Source organism: Nerophis ophidion, linkage group LG26 (genome assembly GCF_033978795.1).
Source record: "Nerophis ophidion isolate RoL-2023_Sa linkage group LG26, RoL_Noph_v1.0, whole genome shotgun sequence".
In the NCBI taxonomy this organism is placed as follows: Eukaryota; Metazoa; Chordata; class Actinopteri; order Syngnathiformes; family Syngnathidae; genus Nerophis; species Nerophis ophidion.
In genome coordinates, this window is record NC_084636.1 from 31,639,425 (window position 1) to 31,658,599 (window position 19,175).

The 19,175-nt window shown below is 42.0% G+C and overlaps 1 protein-coding gene across 7 annotated transcripts in view; it reads right to left on the reverse strand.

Annotated features, from left to right (window-relative positions):
* The window catches only part of herc2 (HECT and RLD domain containing E3 ubiquitin protein ligase 2), a 274,014-nt gene that overhangs the window by 68,967 nt on the left and 185,872 nt on the right, over positions 1–19,175 (reverse strand). For all 7 annotated transcript variants that reach the window (XM_061888270.1, XM_061888266.1, XM_061888265.1 and 4 more), the window contains exons 71-76: positions 17,479–17,610; positions 14,763–14,921; positions 11,592–11,710; positions 7,080–7,205; positions 6,856–7,011; positions 13–327 (exon numbers count right to left, since the gene is read on the reverse strand). In XM_061888270.1, the coding sequence (XP_061744254.1) occupies positions 13–327; positions 6,856–7,011; positions 7,080–7,205; positions 11,592–11,710; positions 14,763–14,921; positions 17,479–17,610 (1,007 nt within the window). The remainder of the gene's footprint in view (positions 1–12; positions 328–6,855; positions 7,012–7,079; positions 7,206–11,591; positions 11,711–14,762; positions 14,922–17,478; positions 17,611–19,175) is intronic.

Below are 19,175 nucleotides of genomic sequence, written 5' to 3' on the forward strand. Positions count from 1 at the left end.
ATGACTGCTCACATTTCCATCCGCGGTCACGGCAAACAGAGTTTGCTCGCCTCCAATGAGCTGCACGGGCCGCAGAGTGGAGAGGGTCTCGGTCGGGGTGGGCACTTTGACCTTTGCCCCTTCGATGCCCCCCAGCTGACCGCGGTGGTTGTGGCCCCAGCCGTAGATGGTGCCGCTGCCACCGGCAGAGAGGGTCCAGTCGTCTGGCCGGCGGTTCATCCACTGCACCAGCTGCTCGTCGTGCTCGCGCTTGAACAAGTCGTGACTCTCGTGCAGGACGTTCATGCTCTCGTGGTCGGCCATCAGCTCGCGGATCTTCTTGGTCACCTTGCAGACATGGCAGAGAGTAAGTCCCGTGCAGAGCTGGGGTGTACACATTCTATATGAGCTGGGAAATTGTGTTAGATGTAAATACAAACGGAATACAATGATTTGCAAATCCTTTTCAACCCATATTCAGTTAAATATGCTACAAAGACAACATATTTGATGTTCAAACTGATAAATATTTTTTTTTTTTTGCAAATAATGATCCATCCATCTTCTTCCGCTTATCCGAGGTCGGGTCGCGGGGGCAACAGCCTAAGTAGGGAAACCCAGACTTCCCTCTCCAAAGCCACTTCGTCTAGCTCTTCCCAGGGGATCCCGAAGCGTTCCCAGGCCAGCCGGGAGACATAGTCTTCCCAACGTGTCCTGGGTCTTCCCCGTGGCCTCCTACCGGTTGGACGTGCCCTAAACACCTCCCTAGGGAGGCGTTCAGGTGGCATCCTGACCAGATGCCCGAACCACCTCATCTGGCTCCTCTCGATGTGGAGGAGCAGCGGCTTTACTTTGAGTTCCTCCCGGATGGCAGAGCTTCTCACCCTATCTCTAAGGGAGAGACCTGGAAACTCATTTGGGCCGCTTGTACCCGTGATCTTATCCTTTCGGTCATGACCCAAAGCTCATGACCATAGGTGAGGATGGGAACGTAGATCGACCGGTAAATTGAGAGCTTTGCCTTCCGGCTCAGCTCCTTCTTCACCACAACGGATCGATACAACGTCCACATTACTGAAGACGCCGCACCGATCCGCCTGTCGATCTCACGATCCACTCTTCCCCCACTCGTGAACAAGACTCCTAGGTACTTGAACTCCTCCACTTGGGGCAGGGTCTCCTCCCCAACCCGGAGATGGCATTCCACGGACCATGGACTCGGACTTGGAGGTGCTGATTCTCATTCCGGTCGCTTCACACTCGGCTGCGAACCGATCCAGCGAGAGCTGAAGATCCCGGTCAGATGAAGCCATCAGGACCACATCATCTGCAAAAAGCAGAGACCTAATCCTGCGGTCACCAAACCGGAACCCCTCAACGCCTTGACTGCGCCTAGAAATTCTGTCCATAAAAGTTATGAACAGAATCGGTGACAAAGGACAGCCTTGGCGGAGTCCAACCCTCACTAGAAATGTGTCCGACTTACTGCCGGCAATGCGGACCAAGCTCTGGCACTGATCGTACAGGGAGCGGACCGCCACAATAAGACAGTCCGGTACCCCATACTCTCTGAGCACTCCCCACAGGACTTCCCGAGGGACACGGTCGAATGCCTTCTCCAAGTCCACAAAGCACATGTAGAATGTGAATGACTGCTCGCCGACTGCTCTTGTTGCAAAAAAGCTAAGTATCGTTCTATCTGTGTGATTTTAACTGTTTTGCAGCTTTATTTACAACTTATCGAACATATTTAATAGTTCCATTTAACTTGCAAATCACCCGATCTCTGTCTCACCACTCCGCCCTCAGCTAGCTAGCTGCTAAGCTAACGAGGCTAGCGGAGAAAGGCAGCGCCGGTCTGAAGGAAGCTTCTCCCCCGCCACCGTGACCATCACTTCCCGAAGACAGCTGGCACCCCACTCGGCGACGGAAAGTTTCTGTGAGTATGGCTTCCTGCGCTTCGTGCACTTTACTCATGGATAGGTTGGCTTTGCTAGAGAGCCGTGTCCGCCAGTTAGAGCAGTGTAATTTCGTAACTTTAGATGTTGCGGACACATCTGCTAGCGTTAGCTGTAGCGAGCTAACTAGCCCAGCTTGTAGCAGCCCTAAGCGGCCTACAAGCTACGGTGTACCGGTTGAGACGCATAATAGATTTAGCCCTTTAGCTAGTCCTACACCCCAGTCTACCGGGCACCACACTTTAGTCATAGGGGACTCCATCACCCGAAACATAAAGCTTAGCAAACCAGCCACAATTAAGTGTATTCCCGGGGGCAGAGCACCTGACATTGAAGCTAATCTTAGGGAGCTAACTCGCAACAGGTCTAGTAAACACGTACGGCAGGCTAACCGCACCACTAGTTATGCGAATATAGTAATACACGTTGGCTCCAATGACGTTAGGATGAGACAATCAGAGATTACAAAGAGAAACATAGCCAGGGCTTGTAATCTCGCCAGAAAGATGTCCAGGCATCGAGTAATTGTCTCTGGCCCCCTGCCTGGGAGAGGCAATGATGAGAGATATAGCAGATTAGTCTCTCTTAACAGGTGGCTGGATAGCTTCTGCAGACAACAGGGATTTACGTTTATTGATAATTGGCCCTCTTTCTGGGGCAAACCTGGCTTGCTGAGGAGAGACGGCCTTCACCCTAACCAGGAAGGCGCTATCCTCTTGTCTCGGAACATAGACTTCGCATTGAGCCACATTTGACTAACTGCACTAGAGCAAGCCCGGTCACAGGCAATTACAGAGCCTGCTAGCCTGGGTATGGAGTCAGTTAAGTTAGAACTAGCCAGCGCCAGGCTGGATGATCCCTGTACACATAGCAATTTTCGTAGAATAATACACAACTCACAAAATGTTTTTTCTACTGTGTCTATGACTACGTCAGAGTTAGACATGCGCTCTACTGAGGTGGCAAATTATGATGCGTTCAGTTTATCGCAGCGCCAAGTAGACAATCTGAAAATTCCCGTCATATCAATTCCTAGATATGGTCGTAATTATTTTAAGTACACTGCGCATAATAAACGTAACATTATTAATATTGCTACGACGGATAATTTCATCAACAACTCCTTAAAACAGCCCACTACCTATAATATGGGCTTTCTAAACATCAGATCTTTGTCTCCCAAAACGTTATTAGTCAATGAGGTCATTAGAGACAACAACCTTAACGTCATCGGTCTTAGCGAAACCTGGCTTAAACCAGACGAGTTTTTTGCGATAAATGAGGCATCCCCTCCTAACTATACGAATGCGCATATTGCCCGTCACCTCAAAAGGGGAGGGGGTGTCGCACTGATATACAACGAAAACTTTAACTTTAGTCCTAACTTAAATAATAAATATAAATCGTTTGAGGTGCTTTCTATGAAGTCTGCCACACCTCTGCCTCTGTGCCTGGCCGTTATCTACCGCCCCCCAGGGCCCTATTCGGACTTTATTAGTGAATTCTCAGAGTTTGTTGCTGATCTAGTGACGCACGCCGATAATATAATTATAATGGGGGACTTTAATATCCATATGAATACCCCATTGGACCCACCGTGCGTGGCGCTCCAGACTATAATTGATAGCTGTGGTCTTACACAAATAATAAATGAACCGACGCATCGCAGCGGCAATACGATAGACCTAGTGCTTGTCAGAGGTATCACCGTCTCCAAAGTTATGATACTCCCGTATACTAAAGTAATGTCCGATCATTACCTTATAAAATTCGAAGTTCAGACTCATGTTCGGCAAGCTAATAAGAATAATAACTGCTATAGCAGCCGCAACATTAATGCTGCCACAACGACGACTCTTGCGGACCTACTGCCCTCGGTAATGGCACCGTTCCCAAAGTATGTGGGCTCTATTGATAACCTCACTAACAACTTTAACAACGCCCTGCGCGAAACCATTGATAGTATAGCACCGCTGAAGTTAAAAAAGGCTCCAAATAGGCGTACGCCATGGTTTACTGAAGAAACTAGAGCTCAGAAATTATTATGTAGAAAGCTGGAACGCAAATGGCGCACGACTAAACTTGAGGTGCACCATCAAGCATGGAGTGATAGTTTAATAACTTATAAACGCATGCTTACCTTAGCTAAAACTAATTATTACTCAAATCTCATCCGCATTAATAAAAACGATCCAAAATTTTTGTTTAGTACTGTAGCATCGCTAACCCAACAAGGGACTCCTTCCAGTAGCTCCACCCATTCGGCAGATGACTTTATGAAGTTCTTTAATAAGAAAATTGAACTTATTAGAAAGGAGATTAAAGACAATGCGTCCCAGCTACAACGGGGTTATAGTAACACAGATACGATTGTATATACGGCGGATACTGCAAATATCCAAAATAGTTTCTCTCGTTTTGATGAAATAACATTAGAAGGATTGTTACAACGTGTAAATGGAATAAAACAAACAACATGTTTACTTGACCCACTTCCTGGGAAACTTATCAAGGAGCTTTTTGTATTATTAGGTCCATCAGTGCTAAATATTATAAACTTATCACTTTCCTCGGGCACTGTTCCCGTTGCATTCAAAAAAGCGGTTATTCATCCTCTCCTTAAAAGACCTAACCTCGATCCTGACCTCATGGTAAACTACCGACCGGTGTCTCACCTTCCCTTTATTTCGAAAATCCTCGAAAAAATTGTTGCGGAGCAGCTAAATGAGCACTTAGCGTTTAACAATCTATGTGAAACCTTTCAATCCGGTTTCAGGGCAAATCACTCGACTGAGACAGCCCTCGCAAAATTGACTAATGATCTATTGCTAACGATGGACTCTGATGCGTCATCTATGTTGCTGCTCCTCGATCTTAGCGCTGCTTTCGATACCGTCGATCATAATATTTTATTAGAGCGTATCAAAATACGAATTGGTATGTCAGACTCAGCCCTGTCATGGTTTAACTCTTATCTTACTGATAGGATGCAGTGCGTCTCCTATAACAGTGTGACCTCGGACTATGTTAAGGTAACGTGTGGAGTTCCCCAGGGTTCGGTCCTTGGCCCTGTACTCTTCAGCATCTACATGCTGCCGCTAGGTGACGTCATACGCAAATACGGTATTAGCTTTCACTGTTATGCTGATGACACCCAACTCTACATGCCCCTAAAGCTGACCAACATGCCGGACTGTAGTCAGTTGGAAGCGTGTCTTAATGAAATTAAACAATGGATGTCCGCTAACTTTTTGCAACTTAATGCCAAAAAAACGGAAATGCTGATTATCGGTCCTGCTAGACACCGACCTCTATTTAATAATACAACTTTAACATTTGACAACCAAATAATAAAACAAGGTGACTCTGTAAAAAATCTGGGTATTATCTTCGACCCAGCTCTCTCCTTTGAGTCACACATTAAAAGCGTTACTAAAACGGCCTTCTTTCATCTCCGTAATATCGCTAAAATTCGCTCCATTTTGTCCACTGGAGACGCCGAGATCATTATCCATGCGTTTGTTACGTCTCGTCTCGATTACTGTAACGTATTATTTTCGGGTCTCCCCATGTCTAGCATTAAAAGATTACAGTTGGTACAAAATGCGGCTGCTAGACTTTTGACAAGAACAAGAAAGTTTGATCATATTACGCCTGTACTGGCTCACCTGCACTGGCTTCCTGTGCACTTAAGATGTGACTTTAAGGTTTTATTACTTACGTATAAAATACTACACGGTCTAGCTCCAGCCTATCTTGCCGATTGTATTGTACCGTATGTCCCGGCAAGAAATCTGCGTTCAAAAGACTCCGGCTTATTAGTGATTCCTAGAGCTCAAAAAAAGTCTGCGGGCTATAGAGCGTTTTCCGTTCGGGCTCCAGTACTCTGGAATGCCCTCCCGGTAACAGTTCGAGATGCTACCTCAGTAGAAGCATTTAAGTCTCATCTTAAAACTCATTTGTATACTCTAGCCTTTAAATAGACCTCCTTTTTAGACCAGTTGATCTGCCGCTTCTTTTCTTTCTCCTATGTCCCCCCCTCCCTTGTGGAGGGGGTCCGGTCCGATGACCATGGATGAAGTACTGACTGTCCAGAGTCGAGACCCAGGATGGACCGCTCGTCGGGACCCAGGATGGACCGCTCGCCTGTATCGGTTGGGGACATCTCTACGCTGCTGATCCGCTTCAGATGGTTTCCTGTGGACGGGACTCTCGCTGCTGTCTTGGAGCCACTATGGATTGAACTTTCACAGTATCATGTTGGACCCGCTCGACATCCATTGCTTTCGGTCCCCTAGAGGGGGGGGGTTGCCCACATCTGAGGTCCTCTCCAAGGTTTCTCATAGTCAGCATTGTCGCTGGCGTCCCACTGAATGTGAATTCTCCCTGCCCATTGGGTGTGAGTTTTCCTTGCCCTTTTGTGGGTTCTTCCGAGGATGTTGTAGTCGTAATGATTTGTGCAGTCCTTTGAGACATTTGTGATTTGGGGCTATATAAATAAACATTGATTGATTGATTGATTGATAGACTGGTTGGGCAAACTCCCATGCACCCTCAAGAACCCTGCCGAGAGTATAGAGCTGGTCCACAGTTCCACGACCAGGACGAAAACCACACTGTTCCTCCTGAATCCGAGGTTCGACTATCCGGCGTAGTACACCTGAATAAACCTTACCGGGAAGGCTGCAAATAATGATGAACTTTAGAATTTGATGCCAGCAACACGTGACAAAGAAGTAAGGAAAGGTGGCGATAAATACTGATCAAGTTGAGGAATGCTCATCAAACACTTATTTGGAACATCCCACAGGTGTGCAGGCTAATTGGGAACAGGTGGGTGCCATGATTGGGTATAAAAACAGCTTCCCGAAAAATGCTCCGTCTTTCACAAGAAAAGATGGGGCGAGGCGAGACTCACTTCATCCAGGAAGGCTCTGGGGAAGGACGTCCTTTTATCCAGAGCCACGGCCACTCTGGAGGCTGTGCAGTAGCGGCGGAACCAGGCCCACTTGTGGGCTTCGGCGCAACACGGCAGGGTGTCCAGCTCCAGGTCGCAGGCCAGGGCCACCAACACCTGAGGGAGTAAGCGTCCACCTTGTCATCTCGCACATCTCCACGCCGACGAAGGCAACATGAGCACACCTTGAAGAAGGGGCTGTGGAGCAGCTGCTTGCCTCCCCTGACGATGGGGTCCTCGTACTCGTACTGCCTCTGCAAGGCCTCCGGGAGACCCTTGACCAGTGCGGCCAGTGCACTGCCTGTGAAACTCTTGAGACACACAACAGCAACACTGAACATTCTACACATACTCAAATATTTCCTGGGGCGAGAAGCCGCCCCCCCCCCCCCCCCCCCCCCCCCCCCCCCCCCACCCCCCGTGAGTCCCGTAGAATATTAGCATGATAGCTTTTTTTCCGCAAATTTTGATGATAGGTACCTCAGCGTCAAATAATTTGTTATTTAACGAAAAATGATAGCATGCTAATGCTAATAAGCTAGCATTTTTAACTAGCATCAAATATTTTGTTACTTGATGAATGATGTTAGCATGCTAATGCTAATAAGCTAGCATTTTTAACTAACTTTATAGGTACACACCAGTGTAATATTTTGGTACTCGAGGCATGCTAATGTTCGCATGCTAGCATTTTAAACAATTTTTTAGGTATACCAGGCATGTGATTTGACCACAATGAAAAAGACTGAAAAAATTTACGGGGGTCTGGGGGACAACAAAGGCCCCCAGCCAGGTCCAGAGCGGTGCCCTGGTGGGGGGGACAAGTGGGGCAACGCCCCCCCGAAACTCCTGGTTTTCTCCTAAAATTAACAAAGACAGCACCATTTGAAGAAAATATCTTAGTGTTTAAAGACAGATATTGTGTATATGGGGTAAAAAAAAAGATCAGTGGTGTAATAGGTTTGCCAAGATTTATTATTACACAAAATATATTTAAAGTTTCGACTATTACATGATATATGCTATCAGAAAGTAGCATTAATTGTAAAATACATAACCACTAATAACAATTCAGTTTTATGTATATGCCTGATTGCCTACAAGTTAGTTATAAATATAACAAAATACCGAATGTAAACATTTCATTCTTTTCGCCAAAATAGGATATAAATTTATGAAAATAATTAAACATGTTTAGTATTGTTTACCCATATTTAAAAATAAGAAATAATAATAATGTGAGGACACTGACATATTGCATGAAACAAGTGTGAAACCTTCAAGAATGTTACACAACTGACAATATTGTTTCAAGAGACTACATAAGAACTTAATATTACAAAATAGTATTATATGAACATTTATTTCAAATAAATTAACTGGAATCAATAATGCGACTCTTTGAATTTCTGTAATTTCATGATATATTTTCACGTGGCTTTTTATTTTGAGAAGAACCCGTTTATATTTCGCAAAGCAATAATTGGTTGATATTTAAAACAAAAATGCTTATTTCGCTAGCAAATATTTTTTATCTTACCTCATTATTAACTAGCCTGTCTGCAACTGAAGTGGGTTGTTTGGGTGGATCTTTCCTCTCGATGTCTACTGCAGTTGTCGATGTAAACAAAGGATGAAGTCCGTAAGGTTTGCTCACATCCAAAAGTCAATCGCCGAACAAAGTCGTAACTTCCTTCTTCCCGACAGTATCAGTGATTTCCCATTCCATCCAGTCCCATCTACACTTATTTTTGACATGTTTATCAATTTCTTTTGCTTGTGAAGCGTCCTTTCTCTCGAGAACCGACATCGTTTACATTTGGAAAATGGCGGTAATGACGTCATCATTCATAACAGACGTCCTGATTGGTCGCAAGGAACATATCGACCAATCGACTACGGCGTAATATAAGCTACGTCTCGATTACAAAAGACGAATCGGCAAGTAAACTAATCTTGACTTAGGGACGGGAAAAAAAACGGAAAAACGGAAGATCATTTTTTCCCCCCCGAGATTAAAAAAGATGGAATTCCGACTGTTATACATTGCAAAGTAATGTATTTTTACACTTAACGCATGCTGCAGTTAGAATTTTAGCAGGCTAACAAATTTGTTTAGCTAATCTAGCAGATAATACACCTCAGCGCAAATATTTTGTTACTTGACATATCCTGATAGCATGCTAACCGTAGTAGGCTAGCTTTTTTTTTTAGAAATGTTAACGGTATACACCACTGTCATATTTTGGTACTTGATGCATGCTAATGTCAGCATGCTTGCATTTTAAGCACATTTTCAAGTACACATCGTATTCTGGCACTTGACGCAGGCTGCAGTTAGGATTTTAGCATGCTAAGAATTTTTGGGGGGATAATTTAGCAGGTATACACCTCAGCATCAAATATTTTGTTACTTGACGAATGATGTTAGCATGCTAATGCTAGTAGGCTAGCATTTTTAACACATTTTAAAGGTATATACCAGTGTCATATTGTGTTACTTGATGCATGCTAATCTTAGCATGCTGGCATTTTAAGCAATAAGTAATGTATTTTAGCACTTGACGCACGCTGCGGTTAGAATTTTAAACTGCTAAACATTTTTTAGCTACTTAAGCAGGGATACACTTCAGCATCAAATATTTTGTTACTTGATGAATGATGTTAGCATGATACGCTAGTAGGCTAGCTTTTTTAACAAAGTGTGAAGGTATCTACCAGTGTCATATTTCGGTACTTGATGCATGCTAATGTTAACGTGCTAGCATTTTAAACAACATTTTCAAATATACATTCCTGAGTAATATATTTTGGTGCTTGATGCATTCTACAGTTAGAAATTTAGCATGCTAAAACGTTTTTAAGCTAATTTAACAGGTATACAAATCAGCTTCAAATATTTTGTTACTTAACAAATCCTATCAGCATGCTTACACTAGTAGGCTAGCTTTTTTTTTTTTTTACGTCATTTTATAGGCATATAACTGTCATATTTTGTTACTTGACGAATGCTGTTAGTATGCTAAGAAGCATTTTTTTCCCACAAATTTTGATGATATACACCTCAGCGTCAAATAGTTTGTTACTTGACGAATGATGTTAGCATGCAAACGTTAGTAGGCTAACATTTTTAACTAATTTATAGGTGTACACCAGTGTCATGTTTTGGTGCTTGATGCATGCTAATGTTAGCATGATAGCATTTTAAGCCAATTTTTAAGTATACATTGCAAAGTAATGTATTTTAACACTTGACACATGCTGCGGTTAGAATTTTAGCAGGCTAACAATTTTTATTTTAAACTAATTCAGCAGATATACACCTCAACATCAAATATTTTGTTATGTGACGAATTATCTCAGCATGCTAACGCTAGTAGGCTAGCTTTTTTAACAAATTTTATAGGTATCCACCAGTGTCCTATTTTGGTAACTGTATCCACCAGTGTCCTATTTTGGTAATTGATGCATGCTAATGTTAGCATGCGAGCACTTTAAGCAAATTTTTAGGTATACATCGCAAAGTATTGTATTTTGGAGCTTGACGCATGCTGCAGTTAGAATTTTAGCAGGTTAAAAAATTTTTGGGCTAATTTGGCAGGTATACACCAACGTCAAATATTTTATCACTTCACATTTCCTGATAGCATGCTAACACTAGTAGGCTAGATTTTTTAGTAAATTTTATAGGCATATACCAGTGTCATATTTGGTTACTTGACGAATGCTGTTAGTATGCTGAGGAGCAATTTTTTTCCCCCAAATTTTGATGATATACACCTCAGCGACAAATATTTTGTTACTTGACGAATGATATTTGCATGCTAATGCCAGTAGGCTAGCATTTTTAACAAATTTTATAGGTATACACCAGTGTCATATTTTGGTACTTGATGCATGCCAATGTTAGCATGCTAGCATTTTAAGCATTTTTTTATGTATACATCGCAAAGTGTTGTATTTTGGCACTTGACGCATTATGCAGTTAGAATTCTAGCACGCTAACAATTTTTTTTTAGCTAATTTAGCAAGTATAGATCTCAGCGTCAAATATTGTGTTACTTGACAAATGCTGTTAGCATGCTAACGCTAATAGGCTAGCTATTTAAACAAATTTTATAGGTATAACAAGTGTCATATTTTGGTACTTCATGCATGCTAATGTTAGCATGCTAGCATTTTAAGCAATTTTTTTACGAATACAACGCAAAGTATTGTAGTTTGGCACTTGACGAAAGCTGCAGTTAGAATTTGAGCGAGCTAACAATTTTTAAATCTAATTCAACAGGTATACATACACCTCAGTGTCAAATTTTTTGTTACTTCGCCTGTGGCTTCTCAGCATTCACATGACATTTCTCGGTGAGAGAAGGGAATTGTGTGTCTACTTTGCAGACAAGAGTGTCAACAAGTGAAGTGAAGTGAATTATATTTATATAGCGCTTTTCTCTAGTGACTCAAAGCGCTTTACATAGTGAAACCCAATCTCTAAGTTACATTTAAACCAGTGTGGGTGGCACTGGGAGCAGGTGGGTAAAGTGTCTTGCCCAAGGACACAACGGCAGTGGCGAGGATGGCTGAAGCGGGAATCGAACCTGCGACCCTCAAGTTGCTGGCACGGCCACTCTACCAACCGAGCTATACCGCCCCGGTAACAAGGCTTAAGGGAAGCTTCTCCCGGCCGAGCAGTGACTCACCATGGAGCGAGTCTCGCCCTCAGTGTCTCCCAGCAGCCTGTTGATGTTGATGGACTGCCCAAACTCCGTGGTCAGGAGCTTCCTCAGTCTTTGGAGAGCCCACATCCTGTGTCCTGCAGCTGCCACCAACATTCATTGTCATCTTCAAAGGAATGGACCTATTCATAGTACTACATTGTCTAAAACTCTGCACCAGTTTTTACCCCGTTCCGACCTTTCACCACTCTTCACATGTCAGACACAAAACATGTTTTCCCTTTCCCAAAATTCCCGGTTTTCCTGGAATTAACAGAAATTGTCTCCCTATTGACAATAAATGGGAAATATACAATTTACAGCATATGCCACATATCTCATCCGATTTTCATTCAAACCAGCATGTTCCTCAGTTCCAAAAATTCCCTGATTACCTGGAATTACCAGAAATTTCCCCCATTGAACATACAAACCATTCCATATCCCACATTCTTCAACCCATTCAACATCCACAAATTAAAAAAGTTCCAACACCCACCCATTCATAACATCCAGGACAATTGTTCTAGTATCAATATTTTTTTCGAAATTCTCGTTTTTCCCGAAATCCCCGGGAAATTTCCATTCAAATGAATGGACGTATTCTTCGTTATGTATACATTGCGCAGAACTTTGAGATTTTTTTTTTTTACCTGATTCCGACCTTTTAACCATCCACTCTTCACATACGTCGAACACTAAACGTGTTGTCCCTTTCCAAAAATTTCCGTTTTTCCCGTAATTTTCTCCCTGTTGACAATGACTCGGAAATATACCATCTACTGCACATCCCACATATCTCATCCAATTTTCATTCAAGCCAGCATGTTCCTCAGTTCCGAAAATTCCTTGATCACCTGGAATTTCCCCTACTGAAAATGAATGGGCAATATACAAACCATTCAATATCCCGCATTCTTTAACCCATTCAACATTTACACACTTTGGACAATCAAACTACCATTTTACAAGTTCAAAATAATTCCAGGAATTCCCAGAATTCCCGGTTTTCCAAAGCCCTATTTTCACTTCTTCCTGGAAAGTTTTCACAGTCCACATTTTCCAACAGTTTTTGACCATTCCACCTTCAAAACTTCCGTTTTACTTTTCCTACATAGTCCCGGTTTTCCAGCGATTCCACAAATTCCAAAATACCCATTTAAATTCAAACTGTTACTACGTCAACATTCTTCAACTGTATTTAAAAGTTCCAACACCAACCCATTCATATTATCTAGGACAATTGTGCTATTATCAATATTCTAAAAAAAAAAATTCTGTTTTCCCGAAAATCCACAAATTTCCAGGAGATTCCCATTCAAATAAATGGACGTATTCATAGTACACATTGCCCAAAATTCTGAAAAATTCTGCACCATTTTGTTACCTGATTCCGACCTTTCAACCATCAAACATGTTGTCCCTTTCCCAAATTCCTGATTTTCCTGAAATTTTTGGTAATTTTCTCCCCAATGACAGTAAACTGGAAATATACCATTTACTTCAAAACCCACATTTCTCATCTGATTTTCATTCAAGCCAGCAACCCATTCATGACATCGGGGACAATTGTTCTAGTATCAATATTTTAAAAAATTATCGGTTTTCCCAAAATTTTCGGGAAATTCCCATTCAAATAAATGGACGTATTCATAGTACACATTGCCTAAAATTCTGAAAAATTCTGCACCATTTTGTTACCCGATTCCGACATTTCAACCATCAAGCATGTTGTCCCTTTCCCAAATTCCTGGTTTTCCTGAAATTTTTGGTAATTTTCTCCCCAATGACAGTAAATTGGAAATATACCATTTACTCCAAAACCCACATTTCTCATCTGATTTTCATTCAAGCCAGTATCCCATTCATGACATCGGGGACAATTGTGCTGGTATCAATATTTAAAAAAATTATCGGTTTTCCCGAAATTCCCATTGAAATAAATGGACGTATTCATAGTTATACATTGCCCAAAATACTCCAAATTGTGCGCCATTTTTATACCTGATTCCGACCTTTCAACCGTCCATCCACTGGGTGTGAGTTTTCCTTGCCCTTATGTGGGCCTATCGAAGATGTCGTAGTGGTTTGTGTTGTGGTTTGTGCAGCCCTTTGAGACACTAGTGATTTAGGGCTATATAAGTAAACATTGATTGATTGATTGATACTCTTCACATACGTCAAACACAAAACATGTAGTGTCTTTCCCAAAATTCCCCGATTTCCCTGGAATTTTTGGTAATTTTCTCCCCAATGACAGTAAATGGGAAATATACATCCATCCATCCATCCATTTTCTACCGCTTGCATATCCCACATTCCTCATCCGATTTTCATTCAAGCCGTGGGAGTTCCAAAAATTCCCTGATTACCTGGAATTACCAGGAATTTCCCCCATTGAATATACAAACCATTCCATATCCCACATTCTTCAACCCATTCAACATCCACAAATTAAAAAAGTTCCAACACCCACCCATTCCTAACATCTAGGACAATTGTTCTAGTATCAATATTTTTTGCGAAATTCTCGTTTTTCCCAAAATCCCCGGGAAATTTCCATTCAAACGAATGGACGTATTCTTCGTTATGTACACATTGCGCAGAATTTTGAGATTTTTTTTTACCTGATTCCGACCTTTTAACCATCCACTCACACTACTCTTCACATACGTCGAACACAAAACGTGTTGTCCCTTTCCAAAAATTTCCGTTTTTCCGGTAATTTTCTCCATGTTGACAATGACTCGGAAATATACCATCTACTGCATATACATCCATCCATCCATCCATCCATTTTTCTACTGCTTGCATATCCCACATTCCTCATCCGATTAGCCATGGGAGCATGTTCCTCAGTTCCAAAAATTCCCTGATTACCCGGAATTACCCCCAGCTCCGTTAAAAATGAATGCTAAATATACAAAGCTCTCCATATCCCACATTCTTCAACCGATTCGAACTGTTCCAAACATCCACACACTCCACTCACCTTGGACAATCATTTTACAAGTAAAAAAAAAACGGAATTGCAAACTCTAGATACCTTTTGCTTTTCTTAGTGGAAGTAAAAAAAATTCACTTCAACCCCATCATTTCCTCATTGTGCGATGAATAAAAGTCTGCTAAAAAAAATGCGGACGGACTGGATCGTACCTAGCGCGCTAAGCTGGGCGCACGCCGCCAGGGAAGCAGCCAGGCGGGGCACGATGCTCCTGTTGGAGGCGAAGTTGAGCCTGAAGTCCAGGAGGCAAGTCACCAAGTCCATGGAGGGGCAGGACAAGATGCAGCGGTCGGACAGCAAGTCTTTCGGACCTGAGGAGCAGAATGCCGTTGTGGTAAAAACGATCACTGGTCTCGTGGTGGTATAGCATGTAAGGATTAGGGATGGGTAAAGAATCCTGTACCGAAACCCACCGAGCAGCGATTCACGTAAAATCCAACAGTGCAATGTTACAATGTCTGGGTTGTACTTCTTAGCACTGGGAGATCACTCCAGCAGCACTGAGAGCGGACTCAGCCAAACTACCTCTCAGTAATGTTGCAATTTCAAATGCCAACAAAGAATTTGACTTAAAAAAACTCTCCAACGTAAGTAAAGTAAGGTTCCGCTTTTTGATGCCATACACTGGATTTGCTATTGACATGCTACTATATCAACACCTTCAAGTGTGTTAATGAAAAGTACAACTAAGATGCGTGTTACAATCAAACCGCTGATGTGTAATAAGTACAATACCTAGAGCAGGGGCGCTCACACTTTTTCTGCAGGCGAGCTACTTTTCAATTGACCAAGTCGAGGAGATCTACCTCATTCCTATTTATAATTCATATTTATTTATTTATGAAAGAGACATTTTTGTGAACAAGTTAAATGTGTTTAATGATAATACAAGCATGTTTAACACACATAGATTCCTTTCTTTCATGAAGACAAGAATATAAGTTGGTGTATTACCTGATTCTGATGACTTGCATTGATTGGAATTAGACAGTAATGATGATAACGTCCGCATTTTCAAATGGAAGAGAAAAAAAAGTCCTCCTTTCTGTCCAATACCACATGAAAGTGGTTGGATTTGGCATCTCATTTGTCCAACTTGCATACTCGTTTTTAAACACTTTGTTATGAGAGTAGCATATGTGTGTGGCCCTTTAATGTCTGGCAGCAGGCGAGTGTGCGGGTGGGCAAGCAAGTGAGAAAGCGGTCGCTGAGGGCGGGGGAGAAATACATTGGCATCAAACTCCATAGCTTGCTAGCTTGTGCACGCTAGCTTTCTGAGACTCTTATTTTGTTAGCACAGGCAGGATGAAACAGGTCTTTTATGGTGAAGACAGGAACTGTGCAGTCGGTCTTTAGAGTTTTGACAGTAGGTACGGAGTCTCTAGAAATAAAACGTGTTTCTCTGCGTCCGCCCTGTTAGTGATTTTTTTCTTAAATATGAGCTCGCAGCAGCCAGCGTCATCTCACAAGATCCTCGGGTGCCGAGAATGTCAAACAACTGACGAAAGTGAAGTCTTGGTATGATTGATGATTGCTCATTTTTATGTCTATTTTTTAATGCCTGGCTTGAGATCGACTGACACACTCTCCGAGATCGACCAGTCGATCGCGATCGACGTAATGCCCACCCCTGACCTAGAGTGCTTCCACTTTGTAGGGCTCCACAAAAGACTAGACAGCAAAGACTGAACTAACTAGCAAACACATCATAAACTGCCATCTACCGTCTTGGACTTGCAACTTTGCAACTGAATGTCATACTTACAAAGACTGTTGCAACACATTTTATTATCAAAAACAATATTACAATATTACAATTTTCACGTATCGGAAATCAGTACCCTTGTAGGGGTAAATATCAAGTATAGGGTACTTTTAGAGGCAGGATTTCCCGCAGTCTTAACAAGTTCTGCATCTGCCTCTGTCAGTAGGTCTCTGCAGCACCCGGCATTGTCCAGCCCACACAACCACCTGATTGGTTACACGCAGAGCGGCAACAGCCAATCAGCAGTGCATATTCTGAGTGCATGTAGTCAGTGCTCAGGCAGGCAGACAGGAGAGAGGGTGGGGGTTGAGCAGAAAGGTGTTTAGCAGGTGAGCATACTGCAGCGGACTCTCCTCAAGTTGGAATAAACACTTTCAAGTCAACTACTAGTAACATCACTATGAGTCCGTTGACGTTCTGGAAACATAAGCGGCGGCTCAGCTCGCTCAGAGGCACCGATCGAATTCCGTCGGTACTACCGGATAATCGATTCACGTTAAATCAAACTGTGCCATATTTTGATACCTTGTTGCAAACTCGCTACAAACTAAACACAGAATCAATCAGTCTAGCAGCACTCTGGGCGGACTCAGCCTAGCTCCCTCTGAGGAGTGTATAACGCTGACAAAGCAAGTATGCTCGGTAGAAAACGCTCAAACGTAAAGTAAGGCTCCGATTTTCCATAATGCCCCAGCTCTATGCTAACTGGATTGCCGTTGACAGGCTATTATTAGGATTGGCAATTTTACATGAAGATTTAAATGTTGTAATGACAATTACAACCAAGATGAATTCTACAATAAAAACAGCCTTACAGTATAATCACATTGTAGGGCGCAACGTAACACATTCCGCTTCATGGAAAAAAAAGCCACTTCCGAGTTATTATCTCATGTGTTAGAAGTCCCACTGCATTGCAGATGAGACTCAAACGTACGGTCTCGTTTTCAAATGTGACATAAAAAGTATGTTCATATCATCAATCAATGATTATTTATGAAGGCACACAGAAGTACAGAAATCTGGTCACGTTGAGTATGGATTCCCAGGTAGCATACTGGTTGAAATGTGAACGCTGTGTGCGGCGTGGGCTTTGTGCTTACCGGCGGCAGGCATGATGGGGTAGACGGTGAAGCGCCACCCCCAGCCGTTAACGGAGCCGTCGCTGGTGAATTTCCATTTAAGCTCGTCTCCCGGGATCCTTAACTCACTGGACCAGTCCGTCCACTCCCGACCTGGAACACACAAAGAACCGAGTATTTACGGCCAGGGCAGGGGGATCAAACACCTTTTGATTAAGAGCCATACATAAACAATATATATATATTTTTTTTACATAAGCCGCAAAAAAAAAAAATTTAATTTCACTTTAAAAACCGGCAGCTCAGTCACCACAATTTTACAGTAAAAGCAGTGTTGTTTTTTTTACAGCATATACAAAATTGGAATAAATGGAATTGAAAGGAGAAACCATACCACTGTTTTTAGCCGTAAAATTCAAGCAACAGAGCTGCCAGTTGTGTTTTTTACCATAAAATCCTGTTTCTTTAATGTTTTTTTGTTTGTTTTTTAATGTTTTAGTGTCTTACAGTATCAATTACTTTGACCCAGGGGGCTAAATTTACAGAAAAAAAATATGTCTTGGGGCGGGTATATCTATACATACACACACACATATATATATATATATATATATATATATATATATATATATATATATATATATATAATGTATACATATATATATACACATATATATGTATATAATGTGTATATATATATAATAAATGTATGTATGTATATATATATATATATATATATATATACATACACACACACACATTTATTATATATACACACATTACATATATATATTTATCAAATATGTATATATATATATATGTATACATATATATACACACACACACGTATTATATATATACATTTATTTTGTATATCCATCCATCAATTTTCTACCGCTTATTCCCTTTGGGGTCGCGGGGGGCGCTGGTGCCTATCTCAGCTACAATTGGGCGGAAGGCGGTGTACACCCTGGACAAGTCGTCACCTCCTCGCAGGGCCAACACAGATAGACAGACAACATTCACACTCACATTCACACACTAGGGCCAATTTGGTGTTGCCAATCAACCTATCCCCAGGTGCATGTCTTTGGAAGTGGGAGGAAGCCGGAGTACCCGGAGGGAACCCACGCATTCACGGGGAGAACATGCAAACTCCACACAGAAATATCGCGAGCCCGGGATTGAACCCAGGACTACTCAGGACCTTCGTATTGTGAGGCAGACGCACTAACCCCTCTACCACCGTGTGTACATACATACATATATACATATATATATATATATATATATATATATATATATATATATATATAATAAATATGTGTGTGTGTGTGTGTATATATATATATACAGTGGGGCAAAAAAATATTTAGTCAGCCACCTATTGTGCAAGTTCTCCCACTTGAAATGATGACATAGGTCTGTAATTTTCATCATAGGTACACTTCAACTGTGAGAGACAATGTGAAAAAAATGTTTGTAAATTATGGTAGAAAATAAGTATTTGGTCAACCATTTAAAGCTCTCACTGATGGAAGGAGGTTTTGGCTCAAAATCTCACGACACATGGCCCCATTCATTCTTTCCTTAACACGGATCAATCGTCCTGTCCCCTTAGCAGAAAAACAGCCCCAAAGCATGACGTTTCCACCCCCATGCTTCACAGTAGGTTTGGTGTTCTTGGGGTGCAACTCAATATTCTTCTTCCTCTAAAC